Source organism: Argopecten irradians, unplaced genomic scaffold, assembly GCF_041381155.1.
Source record: "Argopecten irradians isolate NY unplaced genomic scaffold, Ai_NY scaffold_1097, whole genome shotgun sequence".
Lineage (NCBI taxonomy): Eukaryota > Metazoa > Mollusca > Bivalvia > Pectinida > Pectinidae > Argopecten > Argopecten irradians.
The window spans coordinates 2,448-19,083 of NW_027188564.1; the positions used below are offsets into that span (position 1 = coordinate 2,448).

General features: G+C 36.4%; 1 protein-coding gene across 1 annotated transcript; it reads left to right on the plus strand.

Moving 5' to 3' along the window:
* The first annotated feature begins 2,027 nt into the window (after positions 1–2,027).
* LOC138313948 (uncharacterized) lies at positions 2,028–3,655 on the plus strand. The gene has a single exon (XM_069254175.1). The coding sequence runs from the start codon at positions 2,264–2,266 to the stop codon at positions 3,653–3,655; it is 1,392 nt and encodes a 463-aa protein (XP_069110276.1). The 5' UTR covers positions 2,028–2,263.
* Positions 3,656–16,636: the final 12,981 nt, after the last annotated feature.

Below are 16,636 nucleotides of genomic sequence, written 5' to 3' on the forward strand. Positions count from 1 at the left end.
CAATAATAGGTTGGCAATATCTATGTATTTACTATAAATGGCGTAGCAATCGTTCATTATCAATATTTTACAATAAAAATTTAAAATAGAGTTATCCTTCTTGGAATACTTCTTCGCCGTTAATGTACACGTTTGTTTGTAACTCCCAAACAAACCCGGATAAACGAAGCTCTAGATTCAAAATAAAAATTGATCAAAATTCTTTCAATTTCAAACTACTAAAAATATCTTATTAAAATTTAGTTTCTGACACCATTTTATAAATGTTTTATTACTTAACAACGCCTTCCCAATTACTAAACACTAGCAAGGAAAAAGTTCAGGAACCAGCCTTTGAAATAATCAATATGAACAAAAAAAAATATATTCTTAATTTTTATATCATCCTCCAGAAAAAAAGCAACTTACAATTAGAATAAAATTAAAATCGTTCTTAAAAAAATAAAAGTTTGGCCAAAATTCGTTCTCCGTTATGTTTTATTGCAGAAATCAATACTTTCAATACAAACCAGCGATTCATTTACAAAGTTAAATTATATAGCAACAGAACACAGCGACAGCTAAATAGGATACGTCATGCGCAACAACTGTTCACCATTCACATCAGCAATCAGAAACCATTAACCTGAATTCGGAACCTTTCCCGATAGCCGAGGTGTTCCGAACACATTCATGTCACAATACACTGTGCCTCTACAACAAATACAAATATGTTAATAAATAAAATCTATATACACAACCCAGTAGTAATAAATTAAGTACAGTTTGTAAACACAAGTTACCCCCGTTTACTTGACATGATACGCGATAATTTAGACAATGTTGAATAATCAATGAATAAAATACAAAAAAAGTAGTTTTGTTTCAATTATAATAATAAAATGTTGAACCAACTACAATCCATCGCGCTAAATTCAGGAAGCTCAACAAATGTTTACTGGACCGGAAGGAAAAAAGCATTACTGTAGTAGGTATGGGATAATATGAATTTGTAACCCAACAAAATATTCTAATGCAAAACATGAATAACTAAAAACACGTTAAATGAAACACGATGCTTTGGTAAATATGATGTCAAGTTGATGAATCGATTTTATTGAAACTTACGTCTCGTAGATATTATCTTGTTTTAAAAAACCATTTTTAAAAACGGATATAAATTTGACTCATAAAATTGAGATTCAGTGCGGCAGATTTATCTCATTAAATTTAGAAAATGAAAAGCAATTTAAATGTCAGTATTTTTATTAACATATGACCAGAACTCTGTTATGCTTAGTAAACGAAATCTGAAGATCTTTAAATAATTGGCAAGTTTTTTTTCTAAATCTTTCGAAACGTTTTTTTCTGAGTGTCATTCTTTGGTATGTTAACATCCAGTGCTTGACTTCACCAATCTCAGTGTAAATTAAACATTGTTGATAAATATAACACATATTTCACAGAAATAAAAAAAAAGGTTATGAAATGATAAACAGTTTATCATCACCTTTAAAAACGTAAGGTATATTTTTTGTTGATTGAAAAAAAGACGAATATGGATTAGTTTTGGGATGATACAACGTTTATCATGCTTTACATATAATGTCCCTATAAGTACATATTGCACATTTGGGAAACCGGGCTTGATGTCTATTTTAGAAAATCAGCAGTGAAGTGATATATGGCAATCAAAGTATAACACAATAAATAAATTCTTAATTTCAAAAAGATTTCGGTGGATATGGAGCATCGTGACTTTTTCATTAAACATACTCAACCAAATAAGGTTAACAAAGAACTGATTACATAAATGGAGACAAACAATGAGTATTGTTGTCGTGTGATGTCGAACCATTTGTAATTCGAGGCATTTGGAACAAAGTTTTGTAAATTATCCATAGATCGATGTTTACATTGAATCTAATCTATACTCCCATCCTTTTGCCGTCGAGTTTGGTTAAAGTCCCCCACACAAAATGTAGAAAATCTTTTTTCATTGAAAGCTACAAATGGATGAAATTGATCTCCTACCGGCTCATTACGGTAATCAAAGTTATTGAAGCCATTATGGAAGTTTAGTATGTGTCATACGTAAGGTCACAGGAGTTACCCCCCCTTTGACAGTAGTTAATAATTTAGAGTTATCTCGCTTTGCATAGGAAAGCATTGTATAGAACGTTATCCCAGCATGCTAAGTTAACATCCGGTCATCGACAGATTAGCAAATAAGAGGCACATGCTTGCAGAGAATTTTAATTTGTACTGATCGGATTTCTTAAGTATGCCAAGAGGTCTTGGAATTAGGAAGCGGCGAGGTCCCGGGGTGGCTTTGTCTCCGCCCCCAGAGAAAAGAAAAGGGGGAAGGCGAGCAGTTCCCCTCCCAAAAAGGACGGAGACCGCCGCTGGCGAGACCCGGAGGGAGACTCCACGTGGTCAGCTGCCAGAGGTACCAGTAGTAGAGCTAGAGGAGGTACAAGTGGAGGATGGGATCACAGGTATGGGCATAGAGCCCGAACCGCAGATGTTATTAAATGTACATGATAATGGTTACAATAATAGCACTACCCCCGAGATCGAAATTATCCCCCTGGAGTCCGACTCCATCGGTGACCATGTGCCCCGGGCTATAAAACAAAAAATCTGGGGTCACGAGTATATAAATTTGGCCCTTCTTTTAAAGGGCTACTCAGAATTGAATGACTTTTGCACTAGTGCGCCGATGGTTGTCGGATCCAGTGGGATGATAGAGACCCGCCCCCCTACTTGTAAAGAAAAAATACCAAATGTGGAGAAATGGACAGATGCTTTCCACATTTATATGTCCATTTATTTGGAAAGATTCCCCGCTAAGGTACAGGAACTTTTGCAGTATGTAAAAACAATACGTGGGGCAGCTTGTCAGGGTGTGCCAGGGGGTTGGCGAGTGTATGATGAGCAATTTAGGGCTCGTCTTAGTCAATCTCCTGGTTTAGCATGGAACCAAATTAATTCAAACCTTTGGCTCCGGGTAATGACCCCTCAAGCCGGTGGAATGGGGAAGAACAATGTGGTCAAGGGAGGTAACAAGGAGTGGGGTGGGAAACATTCCAAGCCATCACCTTGCTTTGGCTTCAATAGGGGTAAATGCACGTATAGTAACTGCAGGTACACTCATGTTTGCAGTATTTGTGCTGCTGACCATAGTGCATTGCAGTGCACTAAGTCACTAAGTCTTTTCGGCCCTCAGCTGCAAGTTCCAGTCAGGGAAAAAAAACCCATGGCAGTGTCCAGTCTGGGAAAAACCCCAATAAATAGTAAAAAATTAAAACAGGAATTGCTTGATTACCCAAACCATCAAATCACACAGGAGCTTGTTGATGGTTTTTCAGAGGGATTTCCTTTGCATTATCAGGGTATTAGGGAGGATACTGATTGTTTAAATTTAGGTTCAGTCAGACAGAATGTCAATATGGCCCTTAAAAAAGTTCAAAAAGAGGTGGATCTTGGAAGGGTTGCCGGTCCATTTAAGGAAAGACCTTTACCAAATTTGAGACTTTCTCCTTTGGGTCTGATTCCAAAGAGTACACCGGGGGAGTTTCGTTTAATCCACCACTTGTCACATCCTAAAGATAATTCAGTTAATTCTGGTATCGATCGATTCGGATTTGTGTTCTGTTCAGTATACCAAATTTGATGCGGCGATTGAATTGGTCCAAAATTTAGGTCAAGGGGCTTTATTAGCAAAATCCGATATCAAATCAGCTTTTAGGTTACTGCCAATATCTCCACAAGACTTTGATTTATTGGGATTTTTCAGGGTTTATTTTGATAAAGCTTATCAGATTTACCCGATTATTATTATTTTGATAAATGCTTACCGATGGGATGTTCATTATCATGCAGCTTATTTGAGAAATTTTCAAGTGCTTTAGAATGGATAGTTCAAAATAAATCAGGAAAACGATCTGTATTACATTATCTTGATGATTTCCTTTTTGGAGGTAAAGCTGGTTCCACCCAATGTAAGGATTTATTGGAATGTTTCTTAGCTTCTTGTGAAAACCTGGGAGTCCCTATTGCTGAGGAAAAGACGTTAGGCCCTTGCACTGTGTTATGTTTCCTAGGTTTAGAAATTGATACTGTAAATCTTACAATTAAAATTCCTGCAGCTAAAGTAGTTGAGATTTGTGAGAAGCTAGAAAATGTGTTCAAAAAAGCAGAAAGTAACTTTAAGGGAAATGCAGTCGTTGATTGGGGCATTACATTTTGCTTGTAGGGCTGTAAGACCTGGGCGGACTTTTTGTCGACGTCTAATTAATTCAATTAAGGGTTTAACTCAGCCCCATCATCGCATTCGGGTTACTGGGGAAGTCAAGCAAGATATTGAGGCATGGTTATATTTCTTTAAGGGTTTTAATGGAGTTTCAGTGTTTCTAAACAAGGAATGGGAGAGTTTCAGGATTTGTGTTTGTACACTGACAGCGCCGGGGGCCCAGGAATGGGTATGTAAAAAGTTTGGGGCCTTTTTTAATGGTAAGTGGTGTTTTTGGAGTATGGCCAGTCAAATGGCATGATCAGGGCTTAACCAGAAGTATTACACTACTTGAATTTTTCCCAATTTTAGTGGCCATAGTTGTTTGGGGGGAATTACTAACTAATAAAAAGATATTGTTTAGGTCAGACAATACAGGAGTTGTAAGCATCATTAATTCTCTAACATCTAAGTCAGATCTGGTTATGAAACTTTTTGAGATGTTTAAAATTTAACATTCTAAATGTTCACATTTTGGCATCATAGAGGGGTAAATGTACTGTTTACAATAGGGGTAAATTACGTATAGTAACTAGTCCGGTACACTTGTTTTGAGATTTGTTGCTGAAATTTAACATCTTGTGTAAATGTTCACATATCCCTGGTGCTGATAACACTGTTGCTGATTCAATTTCACGTTTGCAGTGGGACAGATTCTTCCAGTTAGCTCCAGGCGCAGAACGGGAGCCACATGTGGTGCCAAACCATCTATGGGAAATCTTCAATTAGAGATTGAGACTTTAATTCAGGGTAGTTTGTCCAATAATACAAAGCAGGCATACAGTACAGGCCTGTCATCTTTTAAAAAAAGGTTCCGAGAGTTATACAGGCTATCTGAGATGTGGCCTGTGCCTATCAATCATTTGCTAAATATGTGGCTTATTTATCTATCAGTGGAGCATCCCCTAGCACTACACAAACTTACTTGTCAGGTATAAGTTACCACCACAAAAATTAAGGGGTGGGGGGATCCTGCAAAACAATTTTTAGTACATTGTCACATCCTAAGGTTAATTCAGGTTATATTACAAAGGCATCTCCTGATGTGCGAGCTCCAATTACCTTAGATATCTTAATTGAAGATTGTAGGTGCATTACCGTTTGTTATGCACTTCAACATATGAAACAAGTTTTTTCGTGTGGCCTTCCTGTTAGCCTTTTTTGGTTTTATGAGGGCTTGGTGAACTTACTAGTACTGCTAATTCAGATCATGCAGTGGGACTATCAGATGTGTCTTTTAAAATGATCAGGAGGTGACATTAAAACTAACCCACTCAAAAACAGATCAGACAGGTAAGGGTCATATTTTGGTTATCAGTGCTTGTCCAGATTTATCATTGTGCCCGGTTAAGGCAACATCAGCATTCCTTATTGGAACGTCCTAAATCTCTAACTCGTGAATTTCTTTGCCATGCTAGTGGAAAAGACGTCATTGTCGCGTTACCAATTTTCAGCAGTTTTGAAGAAAAACAATTAAAATTGCAGTTCGCTAATGTCCCAGCTGCCAATTTTGAAAACTCACAGTTTTCGCATAGGGGCGGCGTCTGCGGCTTCGTTGCAGGGAACTCCGGGGAACACATTTTGCTGGGCCGCTGGAAGTCGGCATGTTTTCAGAGATACATTCGTATTAGTGCTCCAACATTGTTATGCCGTTAGGTTACTGTTTATTACTGCTTATTTAAGGACATACTTTAATTTACCAGTAGCGTTGTTCGTTTTTGTGTATATGCTGTAATTAATTAGAGTAGGACAGATTCTCAGGATATTGTAAGTTCATTACAGATGTGTGGATCATGGGGTCTTCATTTTTTATGGGCAGAGAAGAGGGCAATACAGAGACTGAACAACAACCTTCGTCTTGAGAATATTAAAGTAGACATTACATGGACAGGTATTCGGGGTATGCATTGGCGGGATTTAACTCCTAAGGTCCGTCAGATGTTTAGTCAGTGAGTCAGGCAGGTAAGCCCCATTAATTCTATAACATTTGGGCTCCAATGATTTGGTTAGTTGACCGCCCATGTTTTGCTGAGTTACAAGAGGCAATTGCAAATGATATCCAATTGCTCCACCAGCTATGCCCGAAGACTGTCCTGGTTGGTCAGATGTTTTGTGTAGGGACAGTTTTGGTTTGGGGCTGGGAATTTGGAGAGCAGTGGTGAGAGAAAGCGGGCACGGATAAATAGGAAAGGTAGAAAAGTAGTGAGCAGCCTTTGGGGGAAAAAATTTATACACCATAAAAATATCTTTTGATTGTCCAGGCCTGTTTCGTAAGGATGGTACTCATTTGTCTGATATTTGGTAATGATATATTTATAACTGATTTTCAATCAGCACTTGAGACATTCGTGAAAACAAATGCTATAGCTTTTTAGCTGCTAAAATTAAAGGGCGTAGGGCATTGGTTGTTGCCAGATTGGGGCAGTAAGCTTTGCTTTCTGTTTGGCGGAAAGTTCTGGAAAGTTGGCGGCAGCATGTGATCAATAAGCAAATTCCCCTTTCATTTTTAAGTGGTACGGGTATCCAGGGTAGGTCTGCTTGTTTTCCCCAAGGGACATAACTCAGGAGGAAAAGTTTATAAGTGGAGGTAACTCTGCAAGAGATGGATGATAGATCCAAGTTTGGGTGTTGGCTATGGGAGCCATCACAGTGTTTCATAGGCAACTGCTTGGAGCACACAGCATGGTGTGCTTACACAAGAGTTGTGTTCGCCTGGTTTCCCAGGGAACAGCCCTATACAGTGTTGCTGTTTGTTGCTCATTATGCTGGTGGGCATTCAGCTTGGTGCTGTTTTGTCGGGTAACCATGCAGGTGAGCATTCAGCAGTTTGCTGTTTGCTGGACACTATGCTAGTGGGCATTCGGCTGGAGATATCAGTCTCTGTGTTAGTTTTCAGTTTCAGCAGTTTTGATATAAAATATATATGCTTGTTGGCACATGCTGCTGCTGTCTGGTTCAAAAAATCAGTGTGGCCGTATCCCAGCAATGAGTTTGTGTTGTTTGTATGAACAATAAGGGTCTTGAAATAATACATGATTACCGAGTGTACGGTAATCAAAGTTATTGAAGCCATTATGGAAGTTTAGTTATGTGTCATACGTAAGGTCACAGGAGTTACCCCCCTTTGACAGTAGTTAATAATTTTAGAGTATATCTCGCTTTGCATAGGAAATGCATTGTATAGAACGTTATCCCAGCATGCTAAGTTTAACATCCGGTCATCGACAGATTAGCAAATAAGAGGCACATGCTTGCAGAGAATTTTAATTCCCACCCTCCCAACCCCTATTTCTAGTTGACATTCATTGTTTTATGCATTACAGTATTGGTAAAATAACTTGTAAGGTCTGTGCTTAAGCAATATTCTGCAGGTTAGTTCTTTTTGTTTCAGTTTTTCTCCAAGATTTATCTGGATATTTGGAAACATATACCTGACAAGGAATTGTACAGTGTGATTCATAGCGTGCCTTATTTCAGAAATCATTCTGGAGTTGTGTTCGGTTTTTTTGGCTAGTGGACTGTAAGTATTATTGTCTCGTATTAATGGACGATTCATGTGTGAGCTTTTCCTGGTGAGGACATGTTATGCCAGTGTGCTCAACAACAAAAAATTGGTGAAGAGTTAAAATACAAACTGCGCTTACTTTAAAGGCCTGATTAAAAAGTGTGCAATTCATCAATTAACAACATTGATAGCAAAGTTCATTTGGATTAACAGGACTTTAACAGAAGTGAGTGATACTACATCATCTACATGGGAAAGAATATCAAGTGACTATGATAATTCCATGTTTTGTTTGTTTTCTTTGTCACAGGTTTGCTGTTTTGAATAAATTAGCGGAATTCTGGCAAGTTGGCGGCAGCATGTGTCAATAAGCAAATTCCCCTTTCATTTTTAAGTGGTACGGGTATCCAGGGTAGGTCTGCTTGGTTTCCCAAGGGACATAACTCAGGAGGAAAAGTGATAAGGGGAGGTAACTCTGCAAGAGATGGATGATAGATCCAAGTTTGGGTGTTGGCTATGGGAGCCATCACAGTGTTTCATAGGCAACTGCTTGGAGCACACCAGCATGGTGTGCTTACACAAGAGTTGTGTTCGCCTGGTTTCCCAGGGAACAGCCCTATAGTGTTGCTGTTTGTTGCTCATTATGCTGGTGGGCATTCAGCTTGGTGCTGTTTGTCGGGTAACCATGCAGGTGAGCATTCAGCAGTTTGCTGTTTGCTGGACACTATGCTAGTGGGCATTCGGCTGGAGATATCAGTCTCTTGTAGAGTTTCAGGTATATATAAATATATATGCTTGTTGGCACATGCTGCTGCTGTCTGGTTCAAAAAATCTGTGGCCGTATCCCAGCAATGAGTTTGTGTTGTTTGTATGGAATAAGGGTCTTGAAATAAAATATTACCTTAAGTTTATTTGAATTTATTTTAATTGCTCTCCTTAATTTTATTTTTTATAAATTGCAAATAATTTAACTGCTCTCCTTATATAACTTCCATTTGTCTTCATAAATTTGGTATCAACTCAAGCTCATATGAAATATGAAATATGTTTGCGGAAAAATTGAAATTGAACGCATGTAGGAGGAAATCCGTCCGTTAATGTTCGAGATTTGTTACTGGTTGGACAAGGGGAACACTTGTTTCATTTTTTTATTTGCTAAAAAAGCCCGAAATGTATTTTTTTTCTTCTAAAAATATGGTACAGAATGGAGGATATATGTACTTACATTACGATGCTTGTCTCTAGGATCGTATGTTATTTAATTTAAGTTATATTAGATACCGTAATATAAGAAATTCATTTGAAATTGATAGAAAGGAATATTGTCACAAAAAAGATATAATGTTGTTATGTGTGGCCAAAAATATCGGTGATAAATATCTTTTGTTTTCATTTGTGATTTGTTGTTCGTCTCTGAAAAAAAATATATATACGTATACCTCTAGATACTATTACCAAAATCCATCTGACGACCTTTTGCCCATAATGCAAAATATAGTATATGTCCAGGTAAAAAATCCAGGTAGATCACACACAGGTAAAGTTACCTTTTATATGATACAGACTATAATTGTTATAACAACATACTTGCTGGTATATGTTTTTTTAAAAGCCGTTTCTACATGGTCTAATAAAGCCATTTCCAGCATAAACTGAAATTATCATTTTTGACTGCACAAATCCTTTAATGACTGAATGTCCAACGCGTGTGACATTACCGATTCGAGAGTATGACGTCACATGCGCGGACTGTTACATGAATAGCGTAAAATTCCGCCAAACCTCACGTAAAGGTACCAGATAGATCGAAAGAGATAGAAAAATCTAGCACCGGGTATCATGCGAGATTTCCCTGTCCGAGTATTAGAGGTGCGAGAAAGAGATATCTTTTCCCTAGCAACCACGGGATATTCCTTTGAAGTATGAGAGGAAGCATTTTTCTCCAATAATTGACAGGTTATCCAGCGGGGTAGGGGAAAGACAGCTCACACGCGCTAAACAGTGACGTCATCAATACATGCGGCGACCATTTTATGCACAACGACGTTCATATCAACTGAATGTTCTCCATTTTTCCTTAAAGTATGAGAGAAAAAGAATCAAACATGGGTCTGTCAGGTGGACAGGGATATCTCAACCCACGTGAAAGATTTTGACCATCAACCCTCGGCAAGCCTCGGGTTCACCATCCAAATATGTTCACTCGGGCCGAGGTATCCCTTTCCACTTGACAGGCCCAGCTAAGTTTATATATCAATAATATTTTACTTTTTTCCCTAAATGTTAGCAATAATATTAAAAAGCGACTTGTAGCGAGCCTAACAACACACCTTTGGTAAACTACTCTTTATGGTTTTTAATCCTTATCTTTTCATTTTCTAGCTGTCCCCGATTACGGTGGCTCGCGTTACCATGGTTAAACTATTGTACAGAACTTTGTTAATAAACATTTATTTTCTACAAAGCTAACTCATTTTTTTCTTATCTTTATTTATTTTGATTATATACATTGGATACTTAATCCAAGGTTTACTACATGTACCTTTCCGTAACGGCTTCTAAATTCTGAAATTTTAAACCACATTGATAATTTGGCAGAGACGCGAACGTGATAAGCTTAAAGTTGTATGGTCTATCACATTCGCTCTTTTTGTCATGGTGAAAACTGTTTAAATGTTATACACATTTTTTTTCCGGCTGTCAGAGGTTTAAACTTTCTAATGTTATCACTTTTTATAAAGTTGCAGCACTGGAAGTATTTTTAAGTATGAAAGGGAAAAATCTTTTTAACGTGTACACGTAAAACAAATAGGCTCGAAAGATGCCGAATCATTCCGAACTCTTCCGAACATCGTCGTGACAATCTCGAACACTTTTTCGTAAACAAAACATGTGTTCGACCTAAGCAGACTGATTTTACAAAGAAAATAATGCTCGCGCATTACAATATTTAATACATACACTATTTTACGGCAATGTGTGTGAATTAGATGTTTCAAATACTCATTCTGTGTACATATACCAGCATGATTTGATCATATTAGCCAGAAGGAAAAGTAAACAAACGCGCTAGTTACCTTGATCACCACGTCCAGGTCGAGTGGACGTTAATCACGTGATACGATTCGGAATTCCGACAAAACCCGAAGTCACTGAACATGGCGGTGATTGAAGACGCTTTATTCAATACAAGGAATATACAAGTATTAGCTTCCCAAAAAGCTAAATGGGCTACGCGGAAGCTTAACCCTTTGATTGGACAGAATATTGACATTAAACAATGATATGATGATATTGTTTAGCAATTTAATTGTTCTGTTGAAAGCCATTTTATAATTTGTGAGCTTGTGTTAGTGCAAGGTAGCCAGGTCTAGTACAGATGAACAGTTTTAATACTACTTTTGCTTCCAACAAATTAAAAGCGATTCTATGCTGGGACTTATGCTCAGAGAAAAGGAGAAGAAAATATTGAATTTAATCTAATATGTTTCTATGTTTTTCTTTGGTCCGTTTTCATTCCGCTTTTAGTATGTATTGTCATCCCGCATTTTAGTATGCTCCGTGCCCCGTTTATTAATGTTACACGATGGTGATCCAAATTAAATAAGAAATATAAAAGTAATGTCTCGAACATGGTATACTACTACAGATATATTTGTTCCATCTGTAAATGGAACCAGATTTAATTAAAATGCCCGATTAATTTCTAGAAAATCCTTATTCAGAATACTTTTACCACGAATGCTTGTTCTACACCGAAATCTAATTAACGGATGCAAGCGCACATGTGACCATGCTTTATCAGGAAGATGGCGTCCGAATCCGGACAGATTAAAGTCTGTTTCCGTAATTCGTTTTAATATTACTTCAACAGGCAGTGCTTGTAACACACCGAACATCCATCTGATTCAAGCGTTCTTGCTACATGGCTATCCTGCAAGATGGCGTGATTTGCATCCGATTCTAACTGCTACGCCTCAAGCGGCGTGGCAATGATCCCTAGATATATATATATCGGCTCTCTTATAGCCCGACATATGCTTTTGGGGAGCTAAAACATCAGGTTACATGCCCATGTTCAAATATCAAATGTTTACGTGACATATCGTTACAGTGAAATTACCATGAAATAAAATTTTAACGTTTATGCTACACTTCTTCTAATCAAATTAATCAAAATAAATAAAATGTTAACTTCCATAACATGATGACAGACTTATCTGTGGAAATCTCAATTGTGTTAAGGGCCCAGATTGTGACAGGAAACCTTGCCATACAGAGTGTGATATCGAATATACAAAATTAAAATTAATAAGCACAACTTAGAAGATATTTGCAGAATATATAATCTTGCCGTGAAAGCTTATATTTTTCCGGGATGCACATCTAAATCTAGAATAGATCTGTTCTTACACAAACTACTATGAACCATTTAATTATTGGGGCAAGTATCAAACATTGTCCACCTGGTAAATGAACAGCAATGTAATTCACAGCGACTTCTTTGACACAACTTTGAAAGATTCTATGAAACAAGACACATAGTGGGATCTACATGTAATTAAGATCAGAATACAGTTGTTAACAATTGAAATAGGGGGGGGGGGGGGGGGGGGGGGGGGTAATATCAAAGAGAAAGATATGGAAAACCAGTTAGCTTCATTGCTAGAAAGTTACCAACAAGATGAAATAATAGAACAAATAAATTTGATAAAATTAAACTTTAAATATCACTACAATAATAAATAAAGCAGTGGCTGCCAGAATAAGATCTAACACACAAATCTATAAAACCAACAACATATTTTTTATCTTGACAGACAAAAATGCAGAAAAACAAACTAAGGCACAGAGTTAAATGTGAAAATTGAAATTATAAAACAGTGATAAAGAATATACTCAAGGAACAAGTTAAATTTTATTCGAAACTGTTTACATCTGAAGGATGTGATGATGAAAAGGGCAATTATCTCCTGGAGTATGTAGATATAAGTTTAGATTGTGTCTGGTAATGACTATTAAAATGTTGATCGACAAATCGAAGATGAAGAAAAGGAGAATGATGTTGGGTATAAGTAGAAGTTATAAAGAATACATTTTTAGAAAAGAAAGTGGCAGAATCACAGGGAAGGAGAATACTGACAAAATATTGGCCTGTAGATTGAAGAGCACTGTTGATATATTCATACATTCCGACCAAAAAGGGATTTTTTCAGGATGAAAAATCAAAGACATTAAAGATTATAGTGACAGAGAAAATAATGCGGGTAGTGTTATTTTCTAGACCAAAATAAAAGCCTTTTATAGGATCGAATGGGGTTGAGTGATGAAAAGTCTAAAGAATTGAAAATTGAAATGCAACTAAAAGATGCCAAAATACGTATTCAAACTAATAGATATACATCATTTTATTTCAATATAACAAAATCTGCTAGACAAGAATGCCCAATCTATCCGTTAATTTATATTGTCCTAGCTGAGCCACTCGCCTATGCTATACAAGCTAACACAAACATCAGGGGGATGCAACTCCCTAGTCTTGGAATTATAGAAGTAAAACTATGCATGATTGCAGATGACAACCAGCTTTTTGATAGGTCAGAAAACTCAAACTATGAGCAGTTTAATGGAAAACATCATGAGCCAGCATGAATTTTAAACAAGGACATAGTCATTCAGATCCCCCGCCAATGGAGATATCAAAGCTGAAGTAAGTTTGATTGTGGAGACTTATGTGTATGAAAAAAAACCAGGAAAAAGTGCAAAAAATGAAAACCTAAAAATAGCAAAAGGTACTACTAGACCATAAAATGAATGTGTCTATGAAGTGGAAATATCTCTGCTGGTTTTAGAGTTATGCTCCGGAAATGAACCTGCTACAAAAATATGATATTTTCAGCAATGTTTCTATGGTTACAGAAAAAAAGCAAAAGGCACTACTAGACCATAAGAACAATGTGTCTATGAAGTTTCATGGAAATATCTCTGCTGGTTTTAGAGTTGTGCTCCGGAAACGATTCTTACACAAAAATCTGCCATTTTCAGCAATGTTTCCATGGTTACAGAAAAAAGTACAAAAAGTGAAAACCTTAAAATAGCAAAAGGCACTACTAGACCACAAGACCAATGTGTCTATGAAGTTTCGTGGAAATATCTCTTCTGGTTTTAGAGTTATGCTCCGGAAACGAACCTGGTACAAAAATATGATATTTTCAGCAATGTTTCCATGGTTACGGAAAAAATGCAAAAAATGAAAACCTAAAAATAGCAAAAGGCACTACTAGACCATAAGACCAATGTGTGTATGAAGTTTCGTGGAAATATCTCTACTGGTTTTAGAGTTATGCTCCGGAAACCATTCGTACGGACGGACGGACGGAACCCATTTGTATATCCCCCGCCAACTTCGTTGGGCGGGGGATAAAAACGGGTTTATAGATATATGGGACCACGGGGGGAAATCACCAAAATTAAATGGACTAAGACATCGGTAAAAACATTGGGAATATAGCATGGATATCAAATAAACAATGAAAAATGTGGATTGGGACAATAGTAAAAATTAAAAAAAACTGTTTACAAATATGGAAGAGAACAAAATTAACTTTTATTGGAAATATATTTGATTGTTAAAACTTCCATAGTGTCTGTAATTGGATATGAAATCGAAGTACGTGGTATACCATTAAAATTCCAAACTGAAATATGAATTTCATTTGGGACGGCACACCAACTCAAATAAACCGTAAAGTATATATATGCTGCACAGAAACTGGAAAAGAGTGTATGGGAATGTTTAGCTTGGACACCTTTATTGGAAGTAGGTGTAATACAAACTAATTACAACATTTACCACCCAACAAATGGAAATGTACTATTTGAAAAGTAATACGACCAAAATTTACATACTAATTAAAACATACTTGATGGATTGTTTCAACGTGTGAAAAGATGATATTGTTGTAAATTGTATGACCGGCCGAGGTCGTTGTGTGAGAGTGAGATTGTATTTGTTTCAATATAATGTGTATAAGTATTATTATGTCATCTTGTTATGTAATGCTTAATGGCTAATGTGTTTACCTTCCTCTGTCATCTGGTATCTCCACTTTGGTTACTTCGTAGACTTTCATTTCTAGCTTCCGTCTAAGTTTGTAACCAAGGTAATCTTTATTGGCTAAATTCCGTTCCATTGTATAATTTCTATTTAAACCCGCTGCAGTCCGTGTAACTTCAGTCTGCATTAGCACTGACCTGCTGGTAGCTTATTTCATTCTCTTGTGTCTGTCTCGGTCTTGTGTCCTTTTATAATTAAGGCTAATAGTTAAGTAGTACAGTGTATAATTCCGTAAGCGTGCAATCAGCGGTAGGGTCCTTCAATGTCCATGTATATACTTTGTTGTTGTTAACGTTACATCTGTTATGTTGATATTTTAAGCATCTGCGGGTGCAATAAAATACCCTGTACCATAGTCATGTGTTGTTTACTCTCTGACCACGCTATATCTCAACGGAACCTCGGGTTAAACGACCTTGAACCTGGGTGTCGCACAGTCGTAACTACACTCCTATTACACATGTATACATGTATGTTTTAAGATTGGATTGTCTTCCAGGTTTTGATATACAAATATTTTTATTTTCTTCACATTTAAATGAATTAAATTTAAACAAAGCATTTATCAAGTCAATAAATCTGTTCTTACAAACTTCATTGAATCATGTTTTTATCATTCCAACACGAATTTTTTTTATTTGAAATATAATTAAAAGGTAATAGCAATTCATTCAACATTATCAGTAAATACATTGACACTATCGTCTATACATTCTTGATGATTTTCTATAATATATAAATTGCACTACATAATGGATTGGATTTCGCTTTAAATGTTAACCATGCGCGTTAGCGCCCCATATCGAATATATTCTTAGAGGAAATGCTCCATACAAGCATGGTTAACATAAAAGCGAAATCCAATCCCTATATTTACACTCACACGACTTTTTTATTTATAAATTTATGCAATAAAATCGTCATTTGAATGTGACGTAATTAAAAAAAAAAGTTCACCATTTTATTGTAAAATAAACATGACAAACTAAGTAAATTTCAGAGATAATTTTATTAAATCAGTTAAGAACTTTAGATATTTATTCAATTCTGCTAAAAATTAATATATAGCGTAATAACATAAAGAATTTTTACTCGGCCACATGTGTGAACTCGGTGACCGTCATTGTGAATTATTATAAAAATATAAAAGATATATATATTGTTTACATTTTTCCAAAATTCTATGAAAAACAACAATAAACACGTAATGTTGCATCAAAATGTAAACAAAGACATATGTTTCTTTTTTTTTTTTTTAAATAGCCCCTTTACGTTGCATAGAACATTTTCATACGCAAGTTCAAAGTTCAAAGTTACCATGCAGCCTAGCAAGTGTTAAATATATGCTTGTGATAACAGTCTGCAGTTTGTTTGCCTCCAACCTGAACAAAGACCTCTCGGAACATATAAATGACGTCGTTTTGACGGTGCTTTTCTGACGCGTTATTGTTATAATGCATGTTTTACCGTTATCCAATGTATACATGTATCATTAATAAAAGAATGATACACTATGATAAATAACGAACTATGCATATATATAGGAGTGAATTTCAATTTCCTCATGACTATGTTCACTATTTTTATTGAGGCTTGTATATTACTGGAACTTATATTACGGAGCCGCGCTGGCCGATTGGTTAAGGTGTATGTAATATCATCGCGTCGTCGTCGTGGATTTGACTATAAATGTTAAGGTTGTATTCTTCAGTCCCGTTGAAGTCTCGTTTCAACATAGATC

Excerpts from the sequence above, each read along its gene's own strand:
- LOC138313948 (XM_069254175.1), top strand. The coding sequence starts at position 2,264 with ATGCCAAGAGGTCTTGGAATTAGGAAGCGGCGAGGTCCCGGGGTGGCT.